At 41.0% G+C, this 23406-nt stretch overlaps 3 protein-coding genes across 10 annotated transcripts; 2 read left to right on the top strand and 1 right to left on the bottom strand.

Annotated features, from left to right (window-relative positions):
* Positions 1–4931: 4931 nt before the first annotated feature.
* Positions 4932–7754, top strand: glrx2 (glutaredoxin 2). 5 transcript variants are annotated; one of them, XM_021604397.3, is made up of 4 exons: positions 4932–5342; positions 6109–6178; positions 6255–6431; positions 6887–7754. In XM_021604397.3, exons 2-4 carry the CDS (start codon positions 6110–6112, stop codon positions 7049–7051), a joined length of 411 nt encoding a protein of 136 aa, XP_021460072.2. In that variant the 5' UTR covers positions 4932–5342; position 6109; the 3' UTR covers positions 7052–7754. The 5 variants fall into 5 exon arrangements, with proteins under 5 accessions (XP_021460072.2, XP_021460071.2, XP_021460070.3 ...); XM_021604396.3 differs by having other exon boundaries at positions 5135–5281; XM_021604395.3 differs by having other exon boundaries at positions 5263–5558.
* A 137-nt stretch (positions 7755–7891) lies between these two features.
* uchl5 (ubiquitin carboxyl-terminal hydrolase L5) lies at positions 7892–14979 on the top strand. 4 transcript variants are annotated; one of them, XM_021604391.3, is made up of 11 exons: positions 7892–8127; positions 8661–8724; positions 10407–10512; positions 11007–11132; positions 11259–11320; positions 11545–11675; positions 12370–12433; positions 12539–12641; positions 13490–13603; positions 13746–13844; positions 14070–14979. In XM_021604391.3, exons 1-11 carry the CDS (start codon positions 8052–8054, stop codon positions 14112–14114), a joined length of 990 nt encoding a protein of 329 aa, XP_021460066.3. In that variant the 5' UTR covers positions 7892–8051; the 3' UTR covers positions 14115–14979. The 4 variants fall into 4 exon arrangements, 2 of the variants coding, with proteins under 2 accessions (XP_021460066.3, XP_021460067.3); XR_016496323.1 differs by having other exon boundaries at positions 7989–8127; positions 11545–11605; XM_021604392.3 differs by lacking the exons at positions 7892–8127; positions 8661–8724 and adding an exon at positions 8985–10191.
* A 2700-nt stretch (positions 14980–17679) lies between these two features.
* LOC110524588 (regulator of G protein signaling 21) lies at positions 17680–19700 on the bottom strand. Its single transcript, XM_021604393.3, has 5 exons — positions 19507–19700; positions 19309–19398; positions 19064–19125; positions 18646–18812; positions 17680–18520 (listed from the first exon to the last, which is right to left on the bottom strand). The coding sequence occupies exons 1-5, from the start codon at positions 19593–19595 to the stop codon at positions 18332–18334; spliced, it is 597 nt and encodes a 198-aa protein (XP_021460068.2). The 5' UTR covers positions 19596–19700; the 3' UTR covers positions 17680–18331.
* Positions 19701–23406: the final 3706 nt, after the last annotated feature.

Below are 23406 nucleotides of genomic sequence, written 5' to 3'. Positions count from 1 at the left end.
TGTTAATTTATCTCTCCGCCATCAAGAGGGGGAGACCACAAAAATGTTTAACCCGCAAGGTGCCCAATCAAATCTCGCTTAGGGCCCCGAAAAGGCATAGAGTCGGCCCAGAAAACACATTATCTTCACAAATAGACAGCTCCAATTCAATAATCAGCTAGGCCTATTGCCAAAAGGGGCATGTGCCCGGCACAGGTAGAGCCCCATCTGTGCACGTGCCCAGGGCCGGCCCGCCCATTAGGGGCAGATTGAGGAGGGCGGCAGTTTGACTGAATAAGACACACCTCCAACAACACATAAAACCAGTCACTACAACCAGTCACTACACCCAGTTACTACAAAGAACAGGCGTCCTTCCTAACTCAGATGCCGAAAAGGAAGGAAACCGCTGAGGGATTTCACCATGAGACAAATGGTGACTTTAGAACAGTTTCAGAGTTTAATGACTGTAATTGGAGAAAACTGAGGATAGATCAACACACTGTAGTTACTCAACAATACTAACCTAATTAACAGAGTGAAAAGAAGTAAGCCTGTACAGAATAAACATATTCCAAAACATGCAGCCTGTTTGCAATTAAGGCACTAAAATGTGTAAAAAAATAAATAATAATGTCCTGAATACAAAGCATTACGTTTGAGGCAAATTCAACACAACACATCGCTGAGAACCACTCTTCAAATTCTCAAGAACGCTGGTGGCTGCATCATATTACGGGTATGCTTATCATCGACAAGGTCTAGGGAGTTTTGTAGGATGGAAATAAATGGAATAGAGCTAAGCATAGGCAAACTCCTAAACGAAAACCTGATTCCGTTTGCTTTCCAACAGACACTGGGAGACAAATTCACCTTTCAGCAGTACAATAACTAAAACACATGGCCAAATATACACTTGAGTTGCTTACCAAGACAACACTGAATGTTGCTGAGTGGGCTGGTTACTGTTTTGACTCGAATCAGCTCAAAAATGGCTGTCTAACAATGATCAACAACTAACTTGACAGAGCTTGAAGAATTGTAAAAATAATCAATTGCAAATATTGTAAAATCCAGGTGTGCAAAGCTCTTAAGAGACTTGCCCAGGCAGACACACAGCTGTAATCGCTGCCAAATGTGATTCTAACATGTATAAACTCAGGGAGATGAATGCTTATGTAATCCAGATATATTCGTGTTTTATATTATATTCGATATATTCGGATATTCGTGCTTTTTAATATATATATATATTATAATTTTTCTTACACTTTCACATTCCACTATGCATATTTTGTGTAGCTCTTTGACACAAAAAAGACAATTAAATACATTTTAATCCCATCTTGAACACAACAAAATATGTAAATAGTCAATGGGGTATGAATACTTTCTGAAGGCACTACACTTTGATAAGAAAACAAAAAAGAGCTTTGATGTAAATATGGCATTTTAACAAACATCCTAAAACCAGGACAAGGTCAAAGTAAAATGGACAATATGGAACGGAAAATCAGGCTACTCACAACTGCTCTCCAGGAGGTTTACCCCGTGGGCTAAATTGTCATGATAGTCAAGGTTTCAAGCTAGTATCCATCAATTTTGTGACGAGATGATTAAATGCTTTTGCATTTCCTAATGTGTAAACACTTTGATTCCCATTGCAATTAGGCTCAGGATAACTCCTGATAAAGTTGGGTAGCTGATATTTAGCTTAATTAAATAGCCAAAATTATTAGTCACAGGAATCAGGACTAATAAAGCCAATGCAACTGCCTGTTTTACAAATGGTAGGCCTACCACGTTGATGGGAAACACAACCAAGAAACACTCTGCGTGACCCTGATTCATCCCACTGCAGTAAAAGGTTAAATTAAATGGAATGGGTAAGCTATTGGTGGGAGAATATATAAATTAATAATGGATTTCTTGTTTGATCAAACTGCTGTTTCAGCAGTGGAAGAATGGTCAAGCTACACTACCTGATCAAAAGTATGTGGACAACTGCTCATCGAACATCTCATTCCAAAATCATGGGCATTAATATGGAGTTGGTCCCCCTTTGCTGCTATACCAGCCAACACTCTTCTGGGAAGGCTTTCCACTAGATGTTGGAACATTGCAGCGGGGACTTGCTTCCATTCAGCCACGAGCATTAGGTTGGGCCGATTAGGCCTGGCTCGCAGGCGGCGTTCCAATTCATCCCAAAGGTGTTTGACGGGGTTGAGGTCAGGGCTCTGTGCAAGCCAGTCAAGTTCCGATCACAACAATCACGAAAAAAAGTTTCTGTAAGTTTCCGCGCTTTGTGCACGGGGGCATTGTCATGCTGAAACAGGAAAGGGCCTTCTCCAAACTGTTGCCTCAAAGTTCGAAGCACAGAATCATCTAGAATGTCATTGTATGCTGTAGCGTTAAGATTTCTCTTCCCTGGAACTAAGGGGCCTAGCCCGAACCATGAAAAACAGCCCCAGACCATTGTTTCTCCTCCACCTAACTTTACAGTTGGAACTATAGAGTTCTCCTGGCATCCTCCAATCCCATATTCGTCCATTGGACTGCCAGATGGTGTGATTCAGTACTGCAGAGAACGCATTTCCACTGCTCCAGAGTCCAATGGCGACGAGCTTTACACAACTCCAGCCGATGACTGGCATTGTGCATGGTGATCTTAGGCTTATGTACAACTGCTCGCCCATGGTAACCCATTTGATGAAGCTCCCGGCGAACAGTTCTTGCGCTGACGTTGCTTCCAGAGGCAATTTGGAAATCGAATGTGAGTGTTGCAACCGAGGACAGACAATTTTTACACAAAACGTGCTTCAGCACTTGGTGGTCCCGTCCTGTGAGCTCGTGTGACCTACCACACAGCTGAGCTGTTGTTAATCTTAGACATTTCCACTTCACAATAACAGCACTTACAGTTGACTGGGGCAGCTCTAGCAGGGCAGAAATTTGACGAACTGACTTGTTGGAAAGGTGGCATTCTATGACGGTGCCACGTTGAAAGTCACTGAGCACTTCAGTAAGGCCATTCTACTGCCAATGTTTGTCTATGAAGATTGCATGGCTGTGTGCTTGATTTTATAAATCTGTCAGCAACGGGCCTGGCTTGAAATAGCCAAATCCACTTTGTAAATATAGTGTATCTCTAGGAGCTGATCCGTTGTCAGTATAGAGGAATAATTATAATGCTAAGGTAAGATTTGAATGGAGAAAGCTGATCTGAGAGCAGCCCTGCCTTTCTTTCGATCCTATCAGTATCAACCCAATGTTGGGGAGTAAAACAGCCATCACTAACACAGAGAGGTTGCTGCCTACATACAGACTTGAAATTATTGGCCACTTTAATAAATGGATCACTAGTCACTTTAATAGTGCCACTTTAATAATGTGTATATACCTTGCATTACTCATCTCATTTGTACAGTTCAAGTCGGAAGTTTACATACACCTTAGCCAAATACATTTAAACTTAGTTTAACACAAATCCTGACATTTAATCCTAGTACAAATTCCCTGTCTTAGGTCAGTTAGGATCGCCACTTTATTTTAAGAATGTGAAATGTCTGATTAAAGTAGACATAATGATTTATTTCAGCTTTTATTTCTTTCATCACATTCCTAGTGGGTCAGAAGTTTACGTACACTCAATTAGTATTTGGTAGCATTGCCTTTAAATTGTTTAACTTGGGTCAAATGTTTAGAGTAGCCCTCCACAAGCTTCCCACAAGAAGTTGGGTGAATTTTGGCCCATTCCTCCTGACAGAGCTGGTGTAACTGAGTCAGGTTTGTAGGCCTCCTTGCTCGCGCACACTTTTTCAGTTCTGCCCACACATTTTCCATAGGATTGAGGTCAGGGCTTTGTGATGTCCACTACAATACCTTGACTTTGTTGTCCTTAAGCCATTTTGCCACAACTTTGGAAGTATGCTTGGGGTCAGTGTTCATTTGGAAGACCCATTTGCAACCAAGCTTTAACTTCCTGACTGATGTCTTGAGATGTTGCTTCAGGGGTGTATATCCCAGATTTCAATGTTAGAGTATCTAAGCAGTTAACTGATTATGTGTCACTGTATGCACCCGAGTTGATGACAAAGATTATAGGTTTTAGATGGTTGGAGGAGGTCAAACCACTCAGAGTGGGGATCTGCTCTGATTCAGCTGCAGTGTTGAGTAGTGTGAAGACTGGCAGGTCGGATAGGGGGAAATTGTTTGTGGAGATGATGGTGATGTTAATAGGATTGGAGGGGATGGGAATGGTGGTAAGCTTTTGCTAGGTTCCCGTCAATGTGGGTGTGGAGGGTAATGAGAAGGCTGATGTGGTGGCTAAGAATGCTGTGAGAAGAGAGGGGGTAGATATTCAGGTCCTGTTGGGCCACAGTCAAGTCCTTGATCCAGGCGAAAGGGCTCGATCTTTGGCAAAGGGAGTGGGATGCTAGTAGTAAGGGGAGGCAATTTTATAATGTGTACCGGTCAGTTAAGGATGAGGCAGGGAGTATGGGATGTAGGAGAGATGAATTTGTGTGGAATAGAACCCTGTTAGGGCACACAGGTTTGAATGCCAAGTTGTGAATGATAGGGAGACATAAAATAGATCTGTGTGATGAGTGTTTAGTGGAGGAAACAGTGGATGTGTTGATATTTTGTGAACTGTATGACATAGATAAATCAAATAAAATGTTATCTATCACATGCGCCGAATACAACATGCTTAATTACAAGACTTACAAGACCTTAACCAACAATGTAGTTCACAAAATAGAGTTAATAAAATATTTACTAAATAAACTAAAGTAAAATCTAATCCATCAAAAAGTAACACAAGAAATGTTTAATTTAGGTAGGCCGTGACTGGCCTCACACTCCAGTAGATGGAGGTGTATGCACATTAAAAGTTGGATGCGATCTGTCAACCCAATCTTAAAGAAGAAGAAGAAAAATTAAGTTTTTTCAACCCCAAATATGGTAGTGAGAGGAAGTTCAGTGCAGGCAATGGGAGAGGATGGATACATGTTTCTGTTCCCAAACTTAAAATATGTAACGAAAACAGTGCACTAATTTGCAAAGACTTGACGGTTTACCAAAGTTAGTTGAAAAATAGCTTTTTTTTAGAAGGAGCGCAAAGTCGAATCGAATTTGTGCACACGCACACTTCACAGAGGCGTTCCCTAACAGAAATATACAAATACATGCTACAACGCACCAATAGGATCTCGATCGTTTGTGTTTGGTTTTGCCCACCTCCTTGCTTGTTCTTCCCACTACGCTTCATTTCCTCCCACTGGGAGATGAACTTTCTTGGGTTAGTTATACATATCTTTGATCCACCCCTCTTGTATAATAATGTACTTCCGGTAGTCAAGGTAAGCATGTGCGGCCAATTGTAAAATCGCAAACAGAGCAAGTGGAGGTAGTGGTCACACAGAAACGCTAATGTTTTTTCTACACTACTTCGTGTATATTAGCCGCGTGTTCTACCTCGGCCAACCGTTTGATTCTATGTTATTTGCGGTTTCGTTGCTAATGATGTTAGCGCGAGGAGGACTCCTGTCCAGATTCGTATGGAACGGTTGCCGAAGGTCACTTTCCCTGCTATTTAACATTGAAATGCCAATATAAAATAATATTGTCAGTATAATATAATGTATGTAGGCAGCCATGTGTTATTCATTTTAAACTATCGTAATATATTTGACGGCGAAACTTGAAAGCTAGCGAATCAAATGTGACCAACATGCTAATGTTTACGAGTGTCGTGAAAATAGGTAACGTTAGCTAACGTTAATTGATGGTTGCGATAATCCTTATCCCACCGCAAACTAATCCTTCAGATTAGTACACAGCCATTGCCTTGCTGTGAATGTTCGACTGGTTGCTAGCGAACGCTACAGATAGCTAGTTGACATCAGAATGGACACCAAATACAAACGCAGTCTCACCTGTTTGATTGTTCTATTATCACTGATAATGGGGATAATATCTTCTGCACACGCCTTGAAATGTTTAAGGTTATTGCTACAATATTTTCATTGATGGGTTGGTGCATGTCTGTATCGGTGCTTTAGCTAGCTAGTTATCTATTTACTGACATAACGTTGGCTAGTTAACAACCTGTGTGTGTCCTTTCAGGATGGGAAACTTCACATCCTTCAGCTCAAGTGGTCTGTCAAGCACAACAGCATGTGGTCAGTTTCTACAGGTAAGATTTAACATTTTCATCTCATGATTCTGTGTGTGTTGGTGACTTGGTCTGACATTGATTTTCTTCTCTTCAGGAGGTGGTGTCTCATAACTGCATTGTCATATTTTCCAAGACCACTTGTCCATATTGCAAAATGGCCAAAAATGTATTCAATGAAATTGGTGCTACATACAAGGTGATAGAGCTGGATGAACACAACGATGGAAGACGACTACAAGAGGCCTTGGCGCAGATGACCGGTGCCAGAACAGTATGAAACAACCTCATGTTTATATCATGACCAATTTGCATTCTCCAATCAATTTTGCCATGGTGTTTTACATTGCTATGTGCTGAATTACATATCACATTCTATCTCACATATGCCACCTTAGCTTTAGTATGATAGATCATTCTCTGTAACCCTCAAAGTGAAAAGTAGGTTGTTGATTGAGGACTGTTCATGTTTTTACCCTAAATGCCATATGTACGCTACATAGATGTACAGTATGTATCTGCTGATTCTACTGGTGAGTCTGACATTTGACCTGACTGTATGTTGCTATCTTGTTGTTGATAGCAATAGCACTAAGTTAACACAACTGGCACCAGACCAGTAGGGACATTGTTCTTATTATTATGCACACAGAGAACAGCTGAACTGAGCTCTAGTTTAATGAGCACCATTTAGTGTGTTATTTTTAATGGGGTTACTTGTGGTTACAGGTTCCGAGGGTCTTCATCAATGGAAACTGCATTGGAGGAGGCTCTGACACAAAGGAACTACACCAGAAGGGAAAGCTGCTGCCTCTGATAGAACAATGTACCCCGTGCTGCGTGAAAATTAACACTGAAGGCTCGGGCAGCGGACAGTTCGAGTCCACCAAATGACTAACCGTTCTAATTCTCACTGTAATTTATCCTGTGTTTATTTAATGTTTCCTCGACTTTGTGTGATCACTTGTTATCGTCACCCTTCGTCTACATTCAGGGAATGTACAGTATTTTAATGAATTAAATCAAATCAAATTTATTACATCAGCTGATATCTCAAAGTGCTGTACAGAAACCCAGTTTAAAACCCCGAACAGCAAGCAATGCAGGTGTAGAAGCACAGTGGCTAGGAAAAACTCCCTAGAAAGGCCAAAACCTAGGAAAAAAACCTAGAGAGGAACCCGGCTATGAGGGGTGACCAGTCCTCTTCTGGCTGTGCCGGGTGGAGATTATAACAGAACATGGCCGAGATGTTCAAATGTTCATAAATGACCAGCATGGTAAAATAATAATAATCACAGTAGTTGTCGAGGGTGCAGCAAGTCAGCACCTCAGAAGTAAATGTCAGTTGGCTTTTCATAGCCGATCATTAAGAGGATCTCTATCACTCCTGCTGTCTCTAGTGTTGAAAACAGCATGTCTGGGACAGGTAGCACGTCCGGTGAACAGGTCAGGATTCCATTAAACTCCACAATCTTTTAAAGGAGGACTGTGCCTAATTATTTGCATGCCTGTGAAGTAAGAAATACATTAACTGGTTTGACATGATACACTGGTTAAAATTATGGTAGCGCTTCATAATAAAAGCAACAATGTGTTACTTGTTACAATGTGTTATTTTTAGTAACGTTGTGGCAACATTTGAAATGCCCAATGGAATGACAACTATATATAATAGTATGTAGAAAATAAATGTAGGCCTATGATGACAAATAATTTGCACAGACAGCCCCCCTTGCGCGATTTGCACACGATTCCTGTTGAAAGACATGCCGGGAGATTTCGCTTGAACACAATTTACGCAGCGGATCGATTCATTTGACTAGCTACTACAGATATAGGCTTGTCTACTGCAATACAATTACTTGCCCTACGGTTGTTCTTGAAATAAATAAAAATGACTGGAAGCGCAGGAGAATGGTGTCTTATGGAAAGTGATCCTGGGGTTTTCACAGAATTGATCAAAGGCTTTGGTGAGTGTGCTATATGCTAGCATGCTACTAGTACTTTCTAGCAAGTTCGCCAACAAACCATAGCAAAGTCTGAGCTAATTAAGTAGCCTTGGCTACGCACATCCTTTGTGACCGTAGTGTTAGTTTGCAGTGCAGCAAATTTCATAAACATAACTATTTTTGTAATCAGATTGAACACCATCTAGCCATCTGCTATCTAACGTGCTAACTAGGTGGCGTAATTTATTCCAGTGTGGTAGCTAACTAAGCATGACACCCACTGGCTCTGTATCTGGGTTAGCTAGCTGACTACTGAAATTCCTTTAAAAGCTGACATTTTTACTGCATGCTATTCCAGTTGAATATTGTACACATTAAGAAGGCCTAACTAGTTAGATAAACTGGTCATAGTTGATGCAATCCTCTGCGAATTCAAACGGCTAGACTAGTTAAATTGAATAGCTAGTGTCCTGTCCTCTATCCATATAGTTAGTTAGCTATTGCTTTAAATTATCATAGTAACTAACCCATATTTCCCCTTTCTACTAACCCAGGTTGTAAAGGAGCTCAGGTTGAAGAAATATGGAGTATGGAACCAGAGAACTTTGAAAACCTGAAGTAAGCCATGCCCTAATCTCTGCTTTGAAACACAAATACATAATATCGCTGTGATGCTGTTGACTAATCCCATTCCGTACACATTTGCGCAACCCATTCAAACGAGGCTCCAATGAAAACTAGTGGGACTGCTGGCATCAGAATCTGGGGTGAGAACTACGCTTCTATTCATGCGTTGATTGACATGGTAATAGCCCGATAGTATTGGAGAAAAGTTTAAAAAACGGACCCCTCTGACGCTGTACGTTAAATTGTGACCTGTCGTGACGTAACGTATAATGCAACTCATTCTGTGTCGTGCAGATTAAAAACAAGAAAGGGACAGTGGATACGGGGATACCTAGTACAACGGATGTATTTCTGCGTCATCACTGCAAGCCATCATGACTCTCAAAAGCCGCGACAGCTGCTGTTTACTTCTGAAGATAACTTTAGCACCGCCCTAAAAACCTGCAAATGGGTATGTAATGACACACTATATATATTCTTTATATTGTTTTATTTACATTTTAGAGGCAATAAGGTGATAAGTTGGAAAGATCGAGTGAAAAAAAGCAATTTTCCCACACAACATCTCTCCTTCTCACTATCACGCAGTAGGTTTCACTTCCCTACCCGCCATATTTAAAAAGATCGACGGAGCTCATTGCTTTCTTCAATCATGCAGAGAAGGGCAGCATGACGGTTTGGTCATTGATTTTGCTGGAAAGGCGAGAAATTGTGCGTTTTGTCAAATTACAGTTGACCTGGAAGTATTCTGTTTTTTGGGCGCTAAAATTAGGTCGAATAATAAGTTACAGCGCAATGTACAAAAGTGTTAGCTAACGTAAACTCGTACATCGCCTTGGTCCGTACAATTTGCCTTATTTTAGGCCCCAAAAACGTAATACTTCCAGATCAACTGTAATGTCAACACCATTGTAAAGCACAATTTCTCTCCTTTCCAACAGAATCAATTACATGACCTAAACGCTGCTTGTTTCTGCATAATTCAAGCAGGCAATGAGCCCCGTCGGGTCTTTTTAAAAATGGCGGGTTGGGGAAGCGAAACTAATGCGTGATAGTGAGAAGGAGAGATGTTGTGTTGGAAAATAGCTAATTTTTTTTCACTAGATCTTTCCAACTTATCACCTTATTGCCTCTAAAACGTAATTAATAAAACACTATAAAGAGTTTATATAATGTGTCATTACATACCTATTTGAATGTGTGTGTCGACTTTGAATCGGGTTTTTAGGGCAGTGCTAAAGTGATCTTAGAAGTTAACAGCGGCTTTGAGAATGATGATCGCATGCAATGATGAGGAAAAAAATGACTAGGTGTCCCCCCTTACCCCCGTCACTGTCAATTTCTTGTTTTTAAACGATGATAGAAGTGCTACACCTGGTGGAGATAGATTGTAAGACAGAAATATTTGCTTTATGCGTGTTGTACGTTACGACATGACACGTCAAGATGTAACGGAGGGTCAGTTTTTTTCAACTCTTCTCCAATACTATAGAGTCATTACCATGTCGATCAACGCTTGAATAGAAACCTAGTTCACACCCCAGATTTTGACGTTACCACAGTCGCTACAGTCCCATTCGTTTTCTTTGTAGCCTCGTTTGAATGTTACGGTTGCGCACATTTGTACGGAATGGGGTGAGTTTACGTTACTAGGCTTCTCTTTCTTTCTCCAGACCAGTTCATGGGTTGATCTTCCTGTTCAAGTGGCAGCCAGGTGAGGCACCAGCAGGCTCTATCGTTCAGGATTCAAGACTTGACAACATCTTCTTTGCCAAGCAGGTACATGGTTTGGTTAGACATCTTTGACTAGGGGGAAATTATATATTCATTGTATGTATTGCAGAGTTTGCACATATTCAAAGTCCTCAGAAGTGTTTTCAGAAGTCACTTTCTTCCTGGCACTGATTTTGCTGATAGCAGCTATTTTGAAGAAGAGTCTACTTGCAGTAACTGTGTTCAATGTATTGACTGCATTTGGGATCCTGAGTGGTGCGGTGGTCTAAGGCACTGCATCGCAGCGCTAGAGGCATCACTACAGACCCGGGTTCGATCCTAGGCTGTATCACAACCCGCCATGATCGGGAGTCCCATAGGGCGGCGCACAATTGGCCCAGCGTCGTCCGGTTAGGGGAGGGTTTGGCCGGGGTAGGCCATCATTGTAAATAAGAATTTGTTTTTCACTGTATTGCCAAGTTAATAAAAAAATAAAAACTCACTCACTAAGGGCATCTGGCAGGATCTCATATGTCTAATGTCTTTGTGTGTTGTTTCAGGTGATAAATAACGCGTGTGCTACCCAGGCCATTGTGAGTGTGCTGCTGAACTGCACTCACTCTGACATGCTGCTGGGAGAGACACTCACAGAGTTCAGCGAATTCTCACTCAGCTTCGATGCTGCTGTAAGTTGTGCCTGATTCTGGTTAGCGTTTACTTTGTGCAGGCTGTTCTTTCTTTATTGTCAGTCAGTGTTTTGTCCTTGGGATTTGCATAACACCCACACATTGATTATATTCTCTTCTATAAAGATGAAAGGTCTGGCTCTCAGCAACTCTGAAGTTATTCGACAAGTTCACAACGGCTTTGCCAGGTGAGTTGACTCTTTTGATTTCAGAGAATGATAGTCTCACCGCAGACATCACAAGACAAATCGAAGGGTTGGCTGTAAGCAGACAACCTGCCATTTTGTTTGCATGTAGTTTTTCAATAGACAGAGTTTGGGAGAAAAAAGGCTTTGGTTTTAATACGATGTTAGTTGCTCTGCTAATGAGATATAACTGTCAATTTCTTATTTGATTGTTTCTTTGTTTTCAGACAGCAGATGTTTGAGTTTGACGCAAAGTCTTCAGCGAAGGATGAGGAAGCATTCCACTTTGTGAGTTATGTCCCTGTCAATGGCAGGCTCTATGAGCTGGACGGACTACGTGAAGGGCCCATCGACCTCGGTATGCACATACGGGTCATATACACTGCGTATACAAAACATTAAGAACACTTCTTTCCATGACAGACTGACCAGGTGAAAACTATGATCCTTTATTGATCATTGGGTTTTTCATACTCAACAGTTTCCTGTGTGAATCAAGAATGGTCCACCACCCAAAAGACATCCAGCTAACTTGACACAATAGTGGGATGCTTTGGAGTCAACATGGGTGAGCATCCCTGTGGAACGCTTTCGACACCTTGTAGATTCCAAGCCCCGATGAATTGAGTCCGTTCTAAGGGTGGCGGGGGGACGACGACTCCATTTTAGGAAGGTGTTCCTAATGTTTGGTATACTCAGTGTATTTAGATGTATAGAGAGAGAAAGTTGTTTTATTGTCCTACATCATTTTACAAGTAATAGCGAGAACTGAATTTGAAATAAGCTGCCCTTTCAGATTCTTTTGGATGGCGATTCAGCATTTTTTCTAGTGAATTAGGAGTGTGGGTAGTGATGTCTTGAACCAGACAAACCCTATTCTACACTATATGCTTGTTGGCCATTGATTTATAGATTTTCTCTTTGGTTGTATGACTGTGGGAAAGTAGGATACATGCTTGCATGTGTCTAGTCACTCACTGCTCTACCATGAAATGTATATATTTTTTTATAACGTTATTTATAGTTTCACCCCCTCTTGTTTTGTGTTTCAGGTGTATGTAACCAGGACGATTGGATCAACGCAGTTCGGCCAGTGATTGAGAAAAGAATACAGAAGTAAATATTTTGGATCCATTACATTTTGACCACTGTTGAATAGTGCGTCATATTGATGCTGTTTGTGTTTATGCTTGCTCGTGCATCTTCCGTCACTCTTCTCAGGTACAGTGAGGGAGAGATCCGCTTCAACCTGATGGCCATCGTGTCAGACAGGAAGATGATTTATGAGAGGAAGATAGCGGAGCTGCAGATCCAGCTTGCAGAGGTACTGTAAGTGGTGTCACTGTTACCCATGATGCCCATGGGGCAGTCTTCAGGCCAGGAATTTTCTATTACCAGCCCTCCAGGGCCATTTATCAAGTCCTTTAAAATTGCTGCTAATGATGAAAGAAAGATGTAGTCTAACTGCAGTAAGTAACGTTGGTCTCATTCCAGCATTTTCCATTAGCCGGTAATTGCCGACTTTTGGCAGATAAAATGAATAAATAACCAAAAAATAAAAACATTGCAATCCGGCAGAAAATATCCTGATAAAAATAAAATCCTCTATAAATCACATTGCTATGCATAGAGTTTGGGTCAGGTTGTATTTCAATCGTATCATCATCTACTCTGCCTGTCTTTTGAATTTGCACTCTCGCTAACAAACTTAAAAAATGGTATCATGGTACTATCACGCAAAGTTTCCCATCACCAGTTAGTCAGGCACTGCTGTATGCAGGCAGAGGAGAAATGTTTAGCTAGTTTGCTAGATGAATCCCCCTTACAGACATTTACACCGAGGAGTATTAAGACAAAGTGATTTTTGCTTTCCTTCTCTTTAATCTAATGCCTGGTCGAGCAGCAATCTTAAAAATGACAACTGTACAAATCAAGCTAGCTTGTCAACTAGCTACTGTATCAAGCATGGAGGCACAGACATTTGGAAAGATAAATTGACATGGAAATAGGATATTGACAAGTGGGCACTCCTAAAAAGCATTACCATACATGTGATGGCATTCAAATGGTTTTCTATTTGTTATGGCTGGGAAGTCTCACATCTGTCCGGAAAATATAAATCTGGTTGGACATTTGACCGAATGGAAACACTGTCTCACCCTTTTTTTCCAGGAAGAGCCAATGGACACAGACCAGAGCAGCACCCTCCTCAGCTCGATCCAATCAGAAATTGCCAAGTATCAGCTGCTGATTGATGAGGAGAATCAGAAACTCAAACGATACAAGGTGTGTTCACTGACCATGGGTCAAATAGCCGACAAATACAATGGTATGGGCATTTAGCCAACAAAAACAATGTGAGCATTTAGTGGGGTTATTACACATTTTAATGTTTGCCTTAAATATCATTATTTTTACTTTATTATAGATCGAAAACATCCGACGAAAGCATAACTACCTACCCTTCATCATGGAACTACTGAAGACACTGGCAGAATACCAGCAGTTGATACCTTTGGTGGAAAAGGTGAGATCTCTTTAGTCGATGCAGAAACTTGAATTTTGTGTATATAATTTTGTTGTATGATGGTAGTTGAAGGTTCTCTACAAGGTACATGCAATATATGGCAAACCTTTTAGTCTTTTTTTAAACTGTTTTGAAGTATAGTGTTATATAACTTATATCCACTAGAGGGTGATATTTACCTCTCACAGACAGCTGCTCACTGACTAATGTATGTCATCTCCACAGGCAAAGGAGAAGCAGAGTGCCAAAAAAGTCCAGGAAGCCAAGTGAACACAGTCACTAGTGCTGAGTGAGGGTGGGGGTTATAAAACAACTAATCGACGACTTCAGTTTAATTACTTTAATTCCATTTAGTTTTTTGTGAGCCCAACGCAGAAATCAAGTCAAGAACTATGTGGGACGCTGGTCTGATACACACAGACCCACAATGACAAGAGGGATAGAGACAGTTTGTGAAAGTATGCCTTATCTACTTTGAAGAACTAGTCAAATGATTTCATCAGACAGCTCTGCATCATAGGCTACTTAGGCAGGCTAGCTAAATATGATGACTAAAGACAGTACATTATAGGGAGCACATAGATAACGTTACTGGCTGCTTCAGACTGCTACTGCCTGAGCAGAGATGAGATGACGACTTTAAAGAATAAAAGATAATAAAGTAATCAAATAAAAACTTAGTAATATACAGAACTGAAATATTGTATTTCATAGTAATTTCCTGTTTTTCTATTGATATCTAGCCAATGTGGACCTGACAAAGACAATGGATTATTTTTAATGTTTTGGCAATTGAATGCTGACTATTTTTGGCTTTGGAATTTCCATTAAAAATATCTATCATAATGCATTTAATGTTGAAAAAAATAATCGAAAATCGTGATATTTTTTAATAATTGAACCGAAACCGAACCGACCTCAAAAAGCACAACTCTGCTCAGCACTAACACTCACACTCATCAGTCGTCGTATTCATGTGACCCCCCACCCCCCACAGACATGAGCACACGGGCAGTGGGATAGACAAGAACTGTGTTGACTCCCACCCACGTCTACCGCTAAGCTGTAATGTATGCCTGGAAAGATGTTTAAATGAGCCTGTCTTATTTTCATAATAAAATGTGTTGTAGTTTGATTGTTAATTGCATTCTGTCATAGTGTAGGCCCACATCTTCAAGTTTGTGTGTGTATGCAAGTAAGTTTTCAGGTTTAATAGTATTCAACTCCCATCATTATTAGTACCCATAAATAGTCATTCATGTCACAGATCATGTTCTATCCCATGATCCCCAAATTCCTTGATGCTGCTGGCCTTATCAGCAGGTTAGCATTTTTCGTCATGAATCTTGTTCTGGAGGCAGCTCTGCAGTGGACACTAGCTGGCACAGTCATAAAATCAGATTTTAATCCTAACCTTAACTACACTCCTAACCCTGACCTTAAATTAAGATCAAAAAGCTATTTTTCTTGTTTTCATGAAATGTTTATATTATAGACCAGCTGCAAAATTAAAATTGGCTATCTAAGACAATCACTCAGACATGACTCATGACAAATGTCAACCTGTGTCTAATCACTAAGAGCCGCCTACGATGTCACAAATATACAGGCAACTCTGTATTATACAGGCAACCTATCAATAATTGACTGTACACAAGCAACAGTGTCACATCCAACTGCCTTTTGATAAGTGCCACTCAGTCTAAAAAATGCACACCAAATCAGGTTAAAATTCTTTAGATCAGGACATTAGTCATGTTTCACCTTAGAGACCATTACTGAACCTCTTAGCTGGCGCAGTGAGTTTTGACCATGTGACGTTAGGTTGACACAATGACGCAGAATTCTGACGCAGAGTTGGCTCGTTGTAGTCCGCCATGTCCACAACACTGGCAGACTATAGCTAACTGCATCAAACAGTCATTTCCTCCTTTTACCTTCTGCAGATTGTGCCTTGCATAGGGCCATGACTTGCAGACAGCCAGACGCTGTCCTTCCCCTGTTTTTCACTGATAGCCATGTTGTGTGACCAAATTTGTATTTCATTTTCTAATACTCGGTTGGTTTTTGTATGCCTGATCTGTAGCCTACAGCATTAAAGTACACTAAAGTTCTGCCAATGAACATGCATTTATATATGATTTAAAGCTTATGAGGAATGATGTTTTTCTGCAATAGATACGATCAGAACATTTATTTGTTTCCTTTTAGTTGGTTGCTGTAGATCCTGTTCTCAAGCTGCCAACCTGTAAGAAACTTGGGAGTCCTTTTCAAGCATGAAACCTCTTCAATCTTATGGCTCCATGTGTACTAATAATTAAGAAATTATGTGCCTGATGCTTTACTCCTGCCTTTCTGGGTTTGAATTTACTGTACTTAGGCTGACGTTTACAACTTACCCTCTTCTATGTGTATCCTTTCTGTGTATACAAGAACCTAAGCAGCAGAATCTGCTATTTGCAGGCCTGCCCAGTTCCACTGTAGGAGCATATAAAACAAGTTTTTGCAATCCACCCGAAAGAAAAGAAGGAACACTTACTTCCCGAAATTTAGGCCACGTGCATGTGTCATGAATAGATAGTGTATGTTTGGAATACATACCAACTGAGCTTTAATATGTTATTTTAAGGTGTTAAGTGCTATGTCACTGACATCTCTGCACAGTTAGAGAATACATTGTAGTACTCTGTTGTCCTGATATGGGTGAGTCCATATATAGCTTAAGCACAAACTCAGAGGGAGAAAGACATGCAAGGATATGTTTTCTGATTCTCGTGGTGGTGTATTAGTATCCACCACGATAGTTCTTGCACAGTTTTGACTGGATGTTTAGTGGGGGGAAAAACTGACCTTTTGCATAACTATTAGCCCGTTGCTAAGAAACATATTCAGTTGTTTCTGGTCTGTTTGGACTAATGTGTTAGATGGATGTCTTATTATGCCTTCATGTTAGAGTGTATGGAGTTATTTTTGAGCTGTTTGGGTTGAGATGTGTTTGGAGAGAAATTGTCCTATATTAGGCCTGTGAAATATCAACACAAGCCATGGGTCCTAGTACTACAGGCCAGCTGTCAGAGAGGAGAGGTGTCTGGCTGTCTGTTCAGTGTCAGCTTTTACTATGAGCTCATGCACATCCTTACTAACGGCGCTCTGTCATGTCAGGAAAGTGACACAAAGTCTGCACATCCTCAGCGGTACGGAGATACAGTACCTTACGTCAGTCATGATGTTCTCGTTTGCATGTGGACCACAGAACAATTCTTCCTGGAACCTCCCTATCCCGCTGCGGGAACACACTGTTCCGATGGAAGCAGAATTACGCGTTCTGCAGACATTATTTTACTGGTAGAGTACAGTAGATGGATTTCATGCAGGAGTTGTGAGAAAGAGAATTGATCTGATGCAGGTATTTATGTCTTGGAAGTTTGAGTTTGTTGAGTAAATATTAGGCCTGGAAGGGAGAAGACTGGGGAGACCTCATATGTAGTCTCTTTACACCAAAACATTCCATTCCTCAGCTGCCTCAAGGTAGGCCTACTGCTGGGAAGTTGTAAGGTATAACGTGCTTCTACACCTGCATTGCTTGCTGTTTGGGTTTTTAGGCTGGGTTTCTGTACAGCACTTTGATATATCAGCTGATGTAAGAAAGGCTATATTAATACATTTGATTTGTATAGTTTATCATGTCATGGACAGTCATTCGCTGTCATATTGAAATTATGGTTTGTTATTTCAGTTGGATCTGTGGTCTTTTTTATCATTACTAACACTGTGTTAAAACCTTCTGGGCCCACCTGGGCCCACCTTCTGGGCCCAGTAACTAGAAAATACATTGTTTCTGAATTCAACATTATTTTATTTGACATGTATGTACGATAAATAAGGAAAAACAATAGTGTTGCAGTCCAGCTGCACCCACGATGAACGGAACTCATTGGAATGGTTAAAACCATTTCCGCTACAATGTTTAGTGTAAACACCTCTATGCAATGCAAAACATTCACCTCCATTCACCTCTCCAGCAAAACAGTTGCCAATGTAAACCTATATGACTGGTCCCAGAAAGTACTTGCGCACATCGTATACAATCAATTGCAAATAGTTAGTAGCCAGTTATTTACCGGTACTGGTGTTTGGTGAAACTGACTAAAGTGCATTCAAAAACAACTGGATAAGCAATTCCATTTTGAGCCAATAACAAAACAACTTTACATCTGATCTGCATAATCATGTGCACAAAGGTCCCGGTGTTGTTTTGGCTGACTCTGCAAAACCAAGGATGCACAGTTGAATGAACATTTTTCAAGTGTAAAGGCTAAGCCATTTACAGCTAGTTATTCGCTGTACTTCCTACACTACAGTACTGTTTATAAATAGTGCGCTACAGCATTGCCAATGGCCACATGGCTCAAATGTGAAATGGTTTTACATTCCATGTAACTTCATGTAATGCTTGACTACATAGTCAATCCTTGCGAGTAGTAATCTTAAAGATATTTCCCCTCTCCCCTGGTGACGGCACACAGTTCCTTGTAGAGCTCAGAGTGGATGAAGCGAGGGTACGAGTTGTTCTCCATCAGGTTAAACACCTTCTTCTGGGCCGACAGGAAACACGTCAGGCTGGGCAGACGCAGGCTCTGGATGATAGCGTCCTTCGTCTGGTAGTCCAGGTTGATCTGCAGCCAAACATAGAGACAAGAACCACAGTAAGTCTTTGTACAATCAGAATGATCACATAATGGCATTAGATAATGTGATTTGGGAAAAAACAACAAATAACAGTAGTGAAAGGTAATCTCACCTCTTTAGGAGCATCACACTGGATGAACTCTTCATAGATGGTTCTGGCCCTCGACGACAGTTTCCCTAGAGACGTCATGGTCCTGAACTCCTCACAGGCCGTCCAGAACTCTATGTTCTCATCACAGAACTCTGACTTTAGGAATATCTGAAACGCTGCCTTTCCATCTGCAGGACAGAACGAGGAAGGAATTAGGGAGAGAGAACAGAACAAAGCAAGCAGTGGAAGAAACATTCAAGCTAAGTTGAGGTCAAGGGTCAAATATCAACCAATCAGAGGTACAGTTTAGTTACAACTGTACTTCACTTCAAGTTGACTCACTTAATTCGTATAAATTGTTACCCAATGACCTTTGTGCCAGTTTCATACAATCATGCTGCTATCATATGAGCTATAACACTCAGGGGGTGGCACTTACATTTGTGACTCAGGAGTTTGTCAAGTGACTGTGCCCATTGGTTGACTTCCTCCACTGTTGGCCTGAGGAAGAAGAGAACAGTCATATCCGAGCAACATGTACAAGAAGCATACAGTAGTAGTAGTAGTAGTAAATACTGCTAACAGTGATACATATTAAGTTGGATCATAATCAGAATATAGAGCCTTATCATAGTCCTTACTTTACTTCCATAATAGTACCTAATTCAAATCCCTGAGCCTCACCTGTAAGATCTTCCTGCCATGCATTTTGAAGAAGAAAAAGAAGAGGTGATCTTCAAAAGATAGCGTATCCTTGTCCTCCAATTTCTTTTCCTGAAAAATTCAGTAATTTCTGTTAGGATACTGTGACTGCTATCATCGCTGAACAATGTCATAACAACCAGCATTAATAATACAAACATTAATCATTAAATAACTTACTTGATTCCTTTTGTATCAATAGAGAAATCCGATGCCTTCATACAGTCTGTACACGCCATGTCCCTTTCTGATACAACACACTCTCTCATGATTCTGTGGGGAAACACTGAATATAGTCCTGACTATAGCAAGCAAGTTAATCTACCTCCCTCTAGAGCAGTCAGAGCACTTTATAGTTTCTCTCTGATATCGTCATGCTAGAAAGGTGGGCCTAGACTAGAGTAACAGATCTGTAACCTGATTGGCCCACTCTATGTAAACAGTTGACTAGGCCATCCGCTGATGGTAAGAGCCTGAGGGAGAAAAAGGCAGTGCTAGGGAATGTGATTGGCTGGTTAGTGTAAATGTTTACACTACTGAGTGCTTGTGCTTCCATTTTTAACTCAGGGTGAGACGGTGAGCCAATGACGTAGAGGCACACCAAGGCCCTCCAAAACCATATTAAAGTTTAGAGGACTGACGAGGATAGGATTGGTCAGAGGGTGAGTTTGAAACCTTGTTTTGTCAACATGAACATTTGTTTATCATGGGGCCTTGATGCCTTTTCTGAGTTGGGGTCTTTCCTATCCACTTAAACTGAAATTCTCAAAGTCTCAGGATAAAAGTTACAGCAACATCAAAGGAAATAACTGTAATACACTTCATACAATTAAAAACGTATTTTGCTCCTAAGTGCAAGTCTCAAATCTCCCCAACCCCCACCCAATAGCAGTTATAAAGACAAACTTATATTTGATTAACTAAACCAATCAGATCTAATCAAGCAGTAGGAGATGTCGTAACAAAAGAATGCATGTAGAGTATGATAATGTGGAGGACTGAACATGATGCAATATCCGCTTCACAACACAAAGTATATGCCCTGATACTGATTGGAATGCTGTAGCCCATCAAACACGTTTTCTTACATTCCTGTTTCTTGGTTGTAAAAAATAGCAACATGGGAAGAAGGGGTTGGAAATAAATTGATTGATATTATACTGCACTGTTGAGGGAGCTAGAAAGTAAGCATTTCGCTGCTTATTTTATACCTGATGTAGACTATGTACGTGACGAATACAATTTGATTCTCCAAGTTTTTTTCCCATTTTTTCCAGTTAGAAATGATCTAACCTGCAATTAACTTAGTAACTGCCTTCGTTAGATTGATATGAAAGAGGAGGGACATTACCGGATGCAATAATGTGCCAGGTAATGCAGTTAACCACTATCTGTGGACTATCTTAGGAGGGTCACTGGTCAGATTTTGAGGTTAACCACATTGTTTTCTGTACAGATGACCTAAACCCTTTCACCTCTAAACTATTTTACCTCTGCTCTCCCCCTCTCCTCTTTCTCCCTCTCTCCCTACTTATCTCTTCTTACCCTCTTTCTCTCTCTCTCTCTCTCTCTCTCTCTCTCTCTCTCTCTCTCTCTCTCTCTCACACACACACTCACACACACACACACACACACACACACACACACACACACACACACACACACACACACACACACACACACACACACACTATATCTTCCTGAATAGATGGTTGTATTCGTCCAACTGACTCAGAGTGATAAGTGAGTTATCAGCATAGTGCTACAACCTGAATGACTGGTTCTTGCCCCACCAGCATGGTCATTTAATAGCGCACACATCACCTGGCTTCGCACTAGCTTTGCATCTTTCCACATTTTTATTTATTTTACTATGTTAATATGTATTTGAAGCTGTCAGAAGATGTCTGGGTTCATGCAAATGCATGGTGGATGTGATTTGAATATGTTTGTCCTTAACCAGAAAATACAGCATACTGCAGGTGTAGTACTGTATGTCACTGTGGCACCACCACAAAAAGTAATGGAAAATCTGTGAATTTGCATAAATACGGGAACAATGTTTTAAATGTTCCGTAAACACAAAGTGGTATATTTTACTTCAGTGTCATTTAATTACTGCTCAACGTCATAGTCAGTCGGTGGTATTACAAGTAGGCAGAATTCCTCAAAAGAGATTACAAGTGTTTGGATCTTGCCATGGGATTGATACCAGAGGGCTAGTGATTGAAATCAGATTGCCCATTAACAGTGCATTCGGAAAGTATTCAGACTACCTGATTTTTTCCACATTTTGTTATGTTACAGCCTTATTCTATAATGTTTTTTTTTTAAATTCATCATCAATCTACACAATACCCCATAATGACAAAACAGATTTTTTGAAATTTGTACAAATTTATATATATATATATAAAAAAAAAAAACTGAAATGCCATATTTACATAAGTATTCAGACACTTTGCTGTGAGACCCGAAATTGAGCTCAGGTGCATCCTGTTTCCATTGATCATCCTTGAGATGCTTCTACAATTTGATTGGATTCCAGCTGGGTAAATTCAATTGATTGGACATGATTTGGAAAGGCACACACCTGTCTATATAAGGTCCCACAGTTGACAATACATGTCAGAGCAAAAACCAAAACATGAGGTCGAAGGATTGTCCGTAGAGCTCAGAGACAGGATTGTGTTGAGGCACAGATCTGGGGAAGGGTACCAAAACATTTCTGCAGCCTTGAAAGTCCCCAAGAACACAGTGGCCTCCATCATTCTTAAATGGAAGAAGTTTGGAACCACCAAGACGCTTTCAAGAGCTGGCAGCCCGGCCAAACTGAGCAATCAGGGGAGAGGGAGGGAGGTCAGGGAGGTGACCAAGAACCCGATGGTCACTCTGACAGAGCTCCAGAGTTCCTCTGTGGAGATGGGAGAACCTTCCAGGACAACCATCTCTGCAGCACTCCACCAGTCAGGCCTTTATGGTAGAGTGGCCAGGCGGAAGCCACTCCTCAGTAAAAGGCACATGACAGCCCGCTTAGAGTTTGCCAAAAGGCACCTAAAGGAATCTCAGACCATGAGAAACACATTTCTCTGGTCTAATGAAACCAATATTGATTTCTTTGGTCTGAATGCCAAGCGTCACGTTTGGAGAAAACCTGGCATCATCCCTACGGTGAAGCATGGTGGTGGCAGCATCATGCTGTGGGGATGTCTTTCAGTGGCAGGGACTGAGAGACTAGTCAGGTAAAGATGGAGCAAAGCAAAGCACAGAGAGGTCCTTGATGGAGCAAAGCACAGAGAGGTCCTTGATGAAAACCTGCTCCAGAGCGCTCACAACCTCAGACTGGGGCGAAGATTCACCTTCCAACAGGACAACGACCCTAAGCACACAGACAAGACCATGCAGGAGTGGCTTCAGGACAAGTCTCTGAATGTCATTGAGTGGCCGAGACAGACCCCGGACTTGAACATCTCTGGAGAGACCTGAAAATAGCTTTGCAGCGACGCTCCCCATCCAACCTGACAGAGCTTGAGAAGATCTGCAGAGAATAATGGGAGAAACTCCCCAAATACAGGTGTGCCAAGCTTGAAGCGTCATATCCAAGAAGACTCGAGGCGGTAATCGCTGCCAAAGGTTTTTCAAGAAAGTACTGAGTAAAGGGTCTGAATACTTAGGTAAATGTGACATTTCAGTTTTTTTATATTTTTTTATACATTTGCTCAAATGTATTGTGTGTAGATTGATGAGGGGAAAACACAATTTAATCAATTTTAGAATAAGGCTGCAATGTCTTTTTTTTTTTAAGGTCAAGGGGTCTGAATACTTTCCGAATGCACTGTAGTTCTCTAGGATGTGGTCTTGTGGTAGTCACGGCGGAGACACTGTGTTGCTGTTGAGGGATTTAAAGTGGGGAGGAAAGGGAACTGATCTTAAGGCATGATAAAAGCTTGTTAAATTTGATCCGTAATTTGAGAGTGGCCATCGACGACAGCCACACATGCTGGCAATCACACTGTTAGGAAGAAATCATTAAATACAAAAGTGTCCTCTGCAGGATAGAAAGGGCATGGGAAGAAATTA

Source organism: Oncorhynchus mykiss, chromosome 5 (genome assembly GCF_057628025.1).
Source record: "Oncorhynchus mykiss isolate SJ-2025 chromosome 5, ASM5762802v1, whole genome shotgun sequence".
Taxonomy (NCBI): domain Eukaryota; kingdom Metazoa; phylum Chordata; class Actinopteri; order Salmoniformes; family Salmonidae; genus Oncorhynchus; species Oncorhynchus mykiss.
Note: the sequence above shows the minus strand (reverse complement) of the source record. Positions and strands in the feature narration are given on the sequence as shown.

Coding starts and splice junctions, on each gene's coding strand:
- glrx2 (XM_021604395.3), top strand. CDS start 5,413: ATGTTTTTTCTACACTACTTCGTGTATATTAGCCGCGTGTTCTACCTC. Junction 5,559..6,108: donor GTATGGAACGGTTGCCGAAG/GTCACTTTCCCT, acceptor GTGTCCTTTCAG/GATGGGAAACTTCACATCCT. Junction 6,179..6,254: donor CATGTGGTCAGTTTCTACAG/GTAAGATTTAAC, acceptor TCTTCTCTTCAG/GAGGTGGTGTCTCATAACTG.
- uchl5 (XM_021604391.3), top strand. CDS start 8,052: ATGACTGGAAGCGCAGGAGAATGGTGTCTTATGGAAAGTGATCCTGGG. Junction 11,133..11,258: donor CACTCAGCTTCGATGCTGCT/GTAAGTTGTGCC, acceptor TCTTCTATAAAG/ATGAAAGGTCTGGCTCTCAG. Junction 11,676..12,369: donor TGAAGGGCCCATCGACCTCG/GTATGCACATAC, acceptor TTTGTGTTTCAG/GTGTATGTAACCAGGACGAT.
- LOC110524588 (XM_021604393.3), bottom strand. CDS start 19,595: ATGAGAGAGTGTGTTGTATCAGAAAGGGACATGGCGTGTACAGACTGT. Junction 19,399..19,506: donor ATTGATACAAAAGGAATCAA/GTAAGTTATTTA, acceptor TGAATTTTTCAG/GAAAAGAAATTGGAGGACAA. Junction 18,521..18,645: donor AGTGTGATGCTCCTAAAGAG/GTGAGATTACCT, acceptor GTTTGGCTGCAG/ATCAACCTGGACTACCAGAC.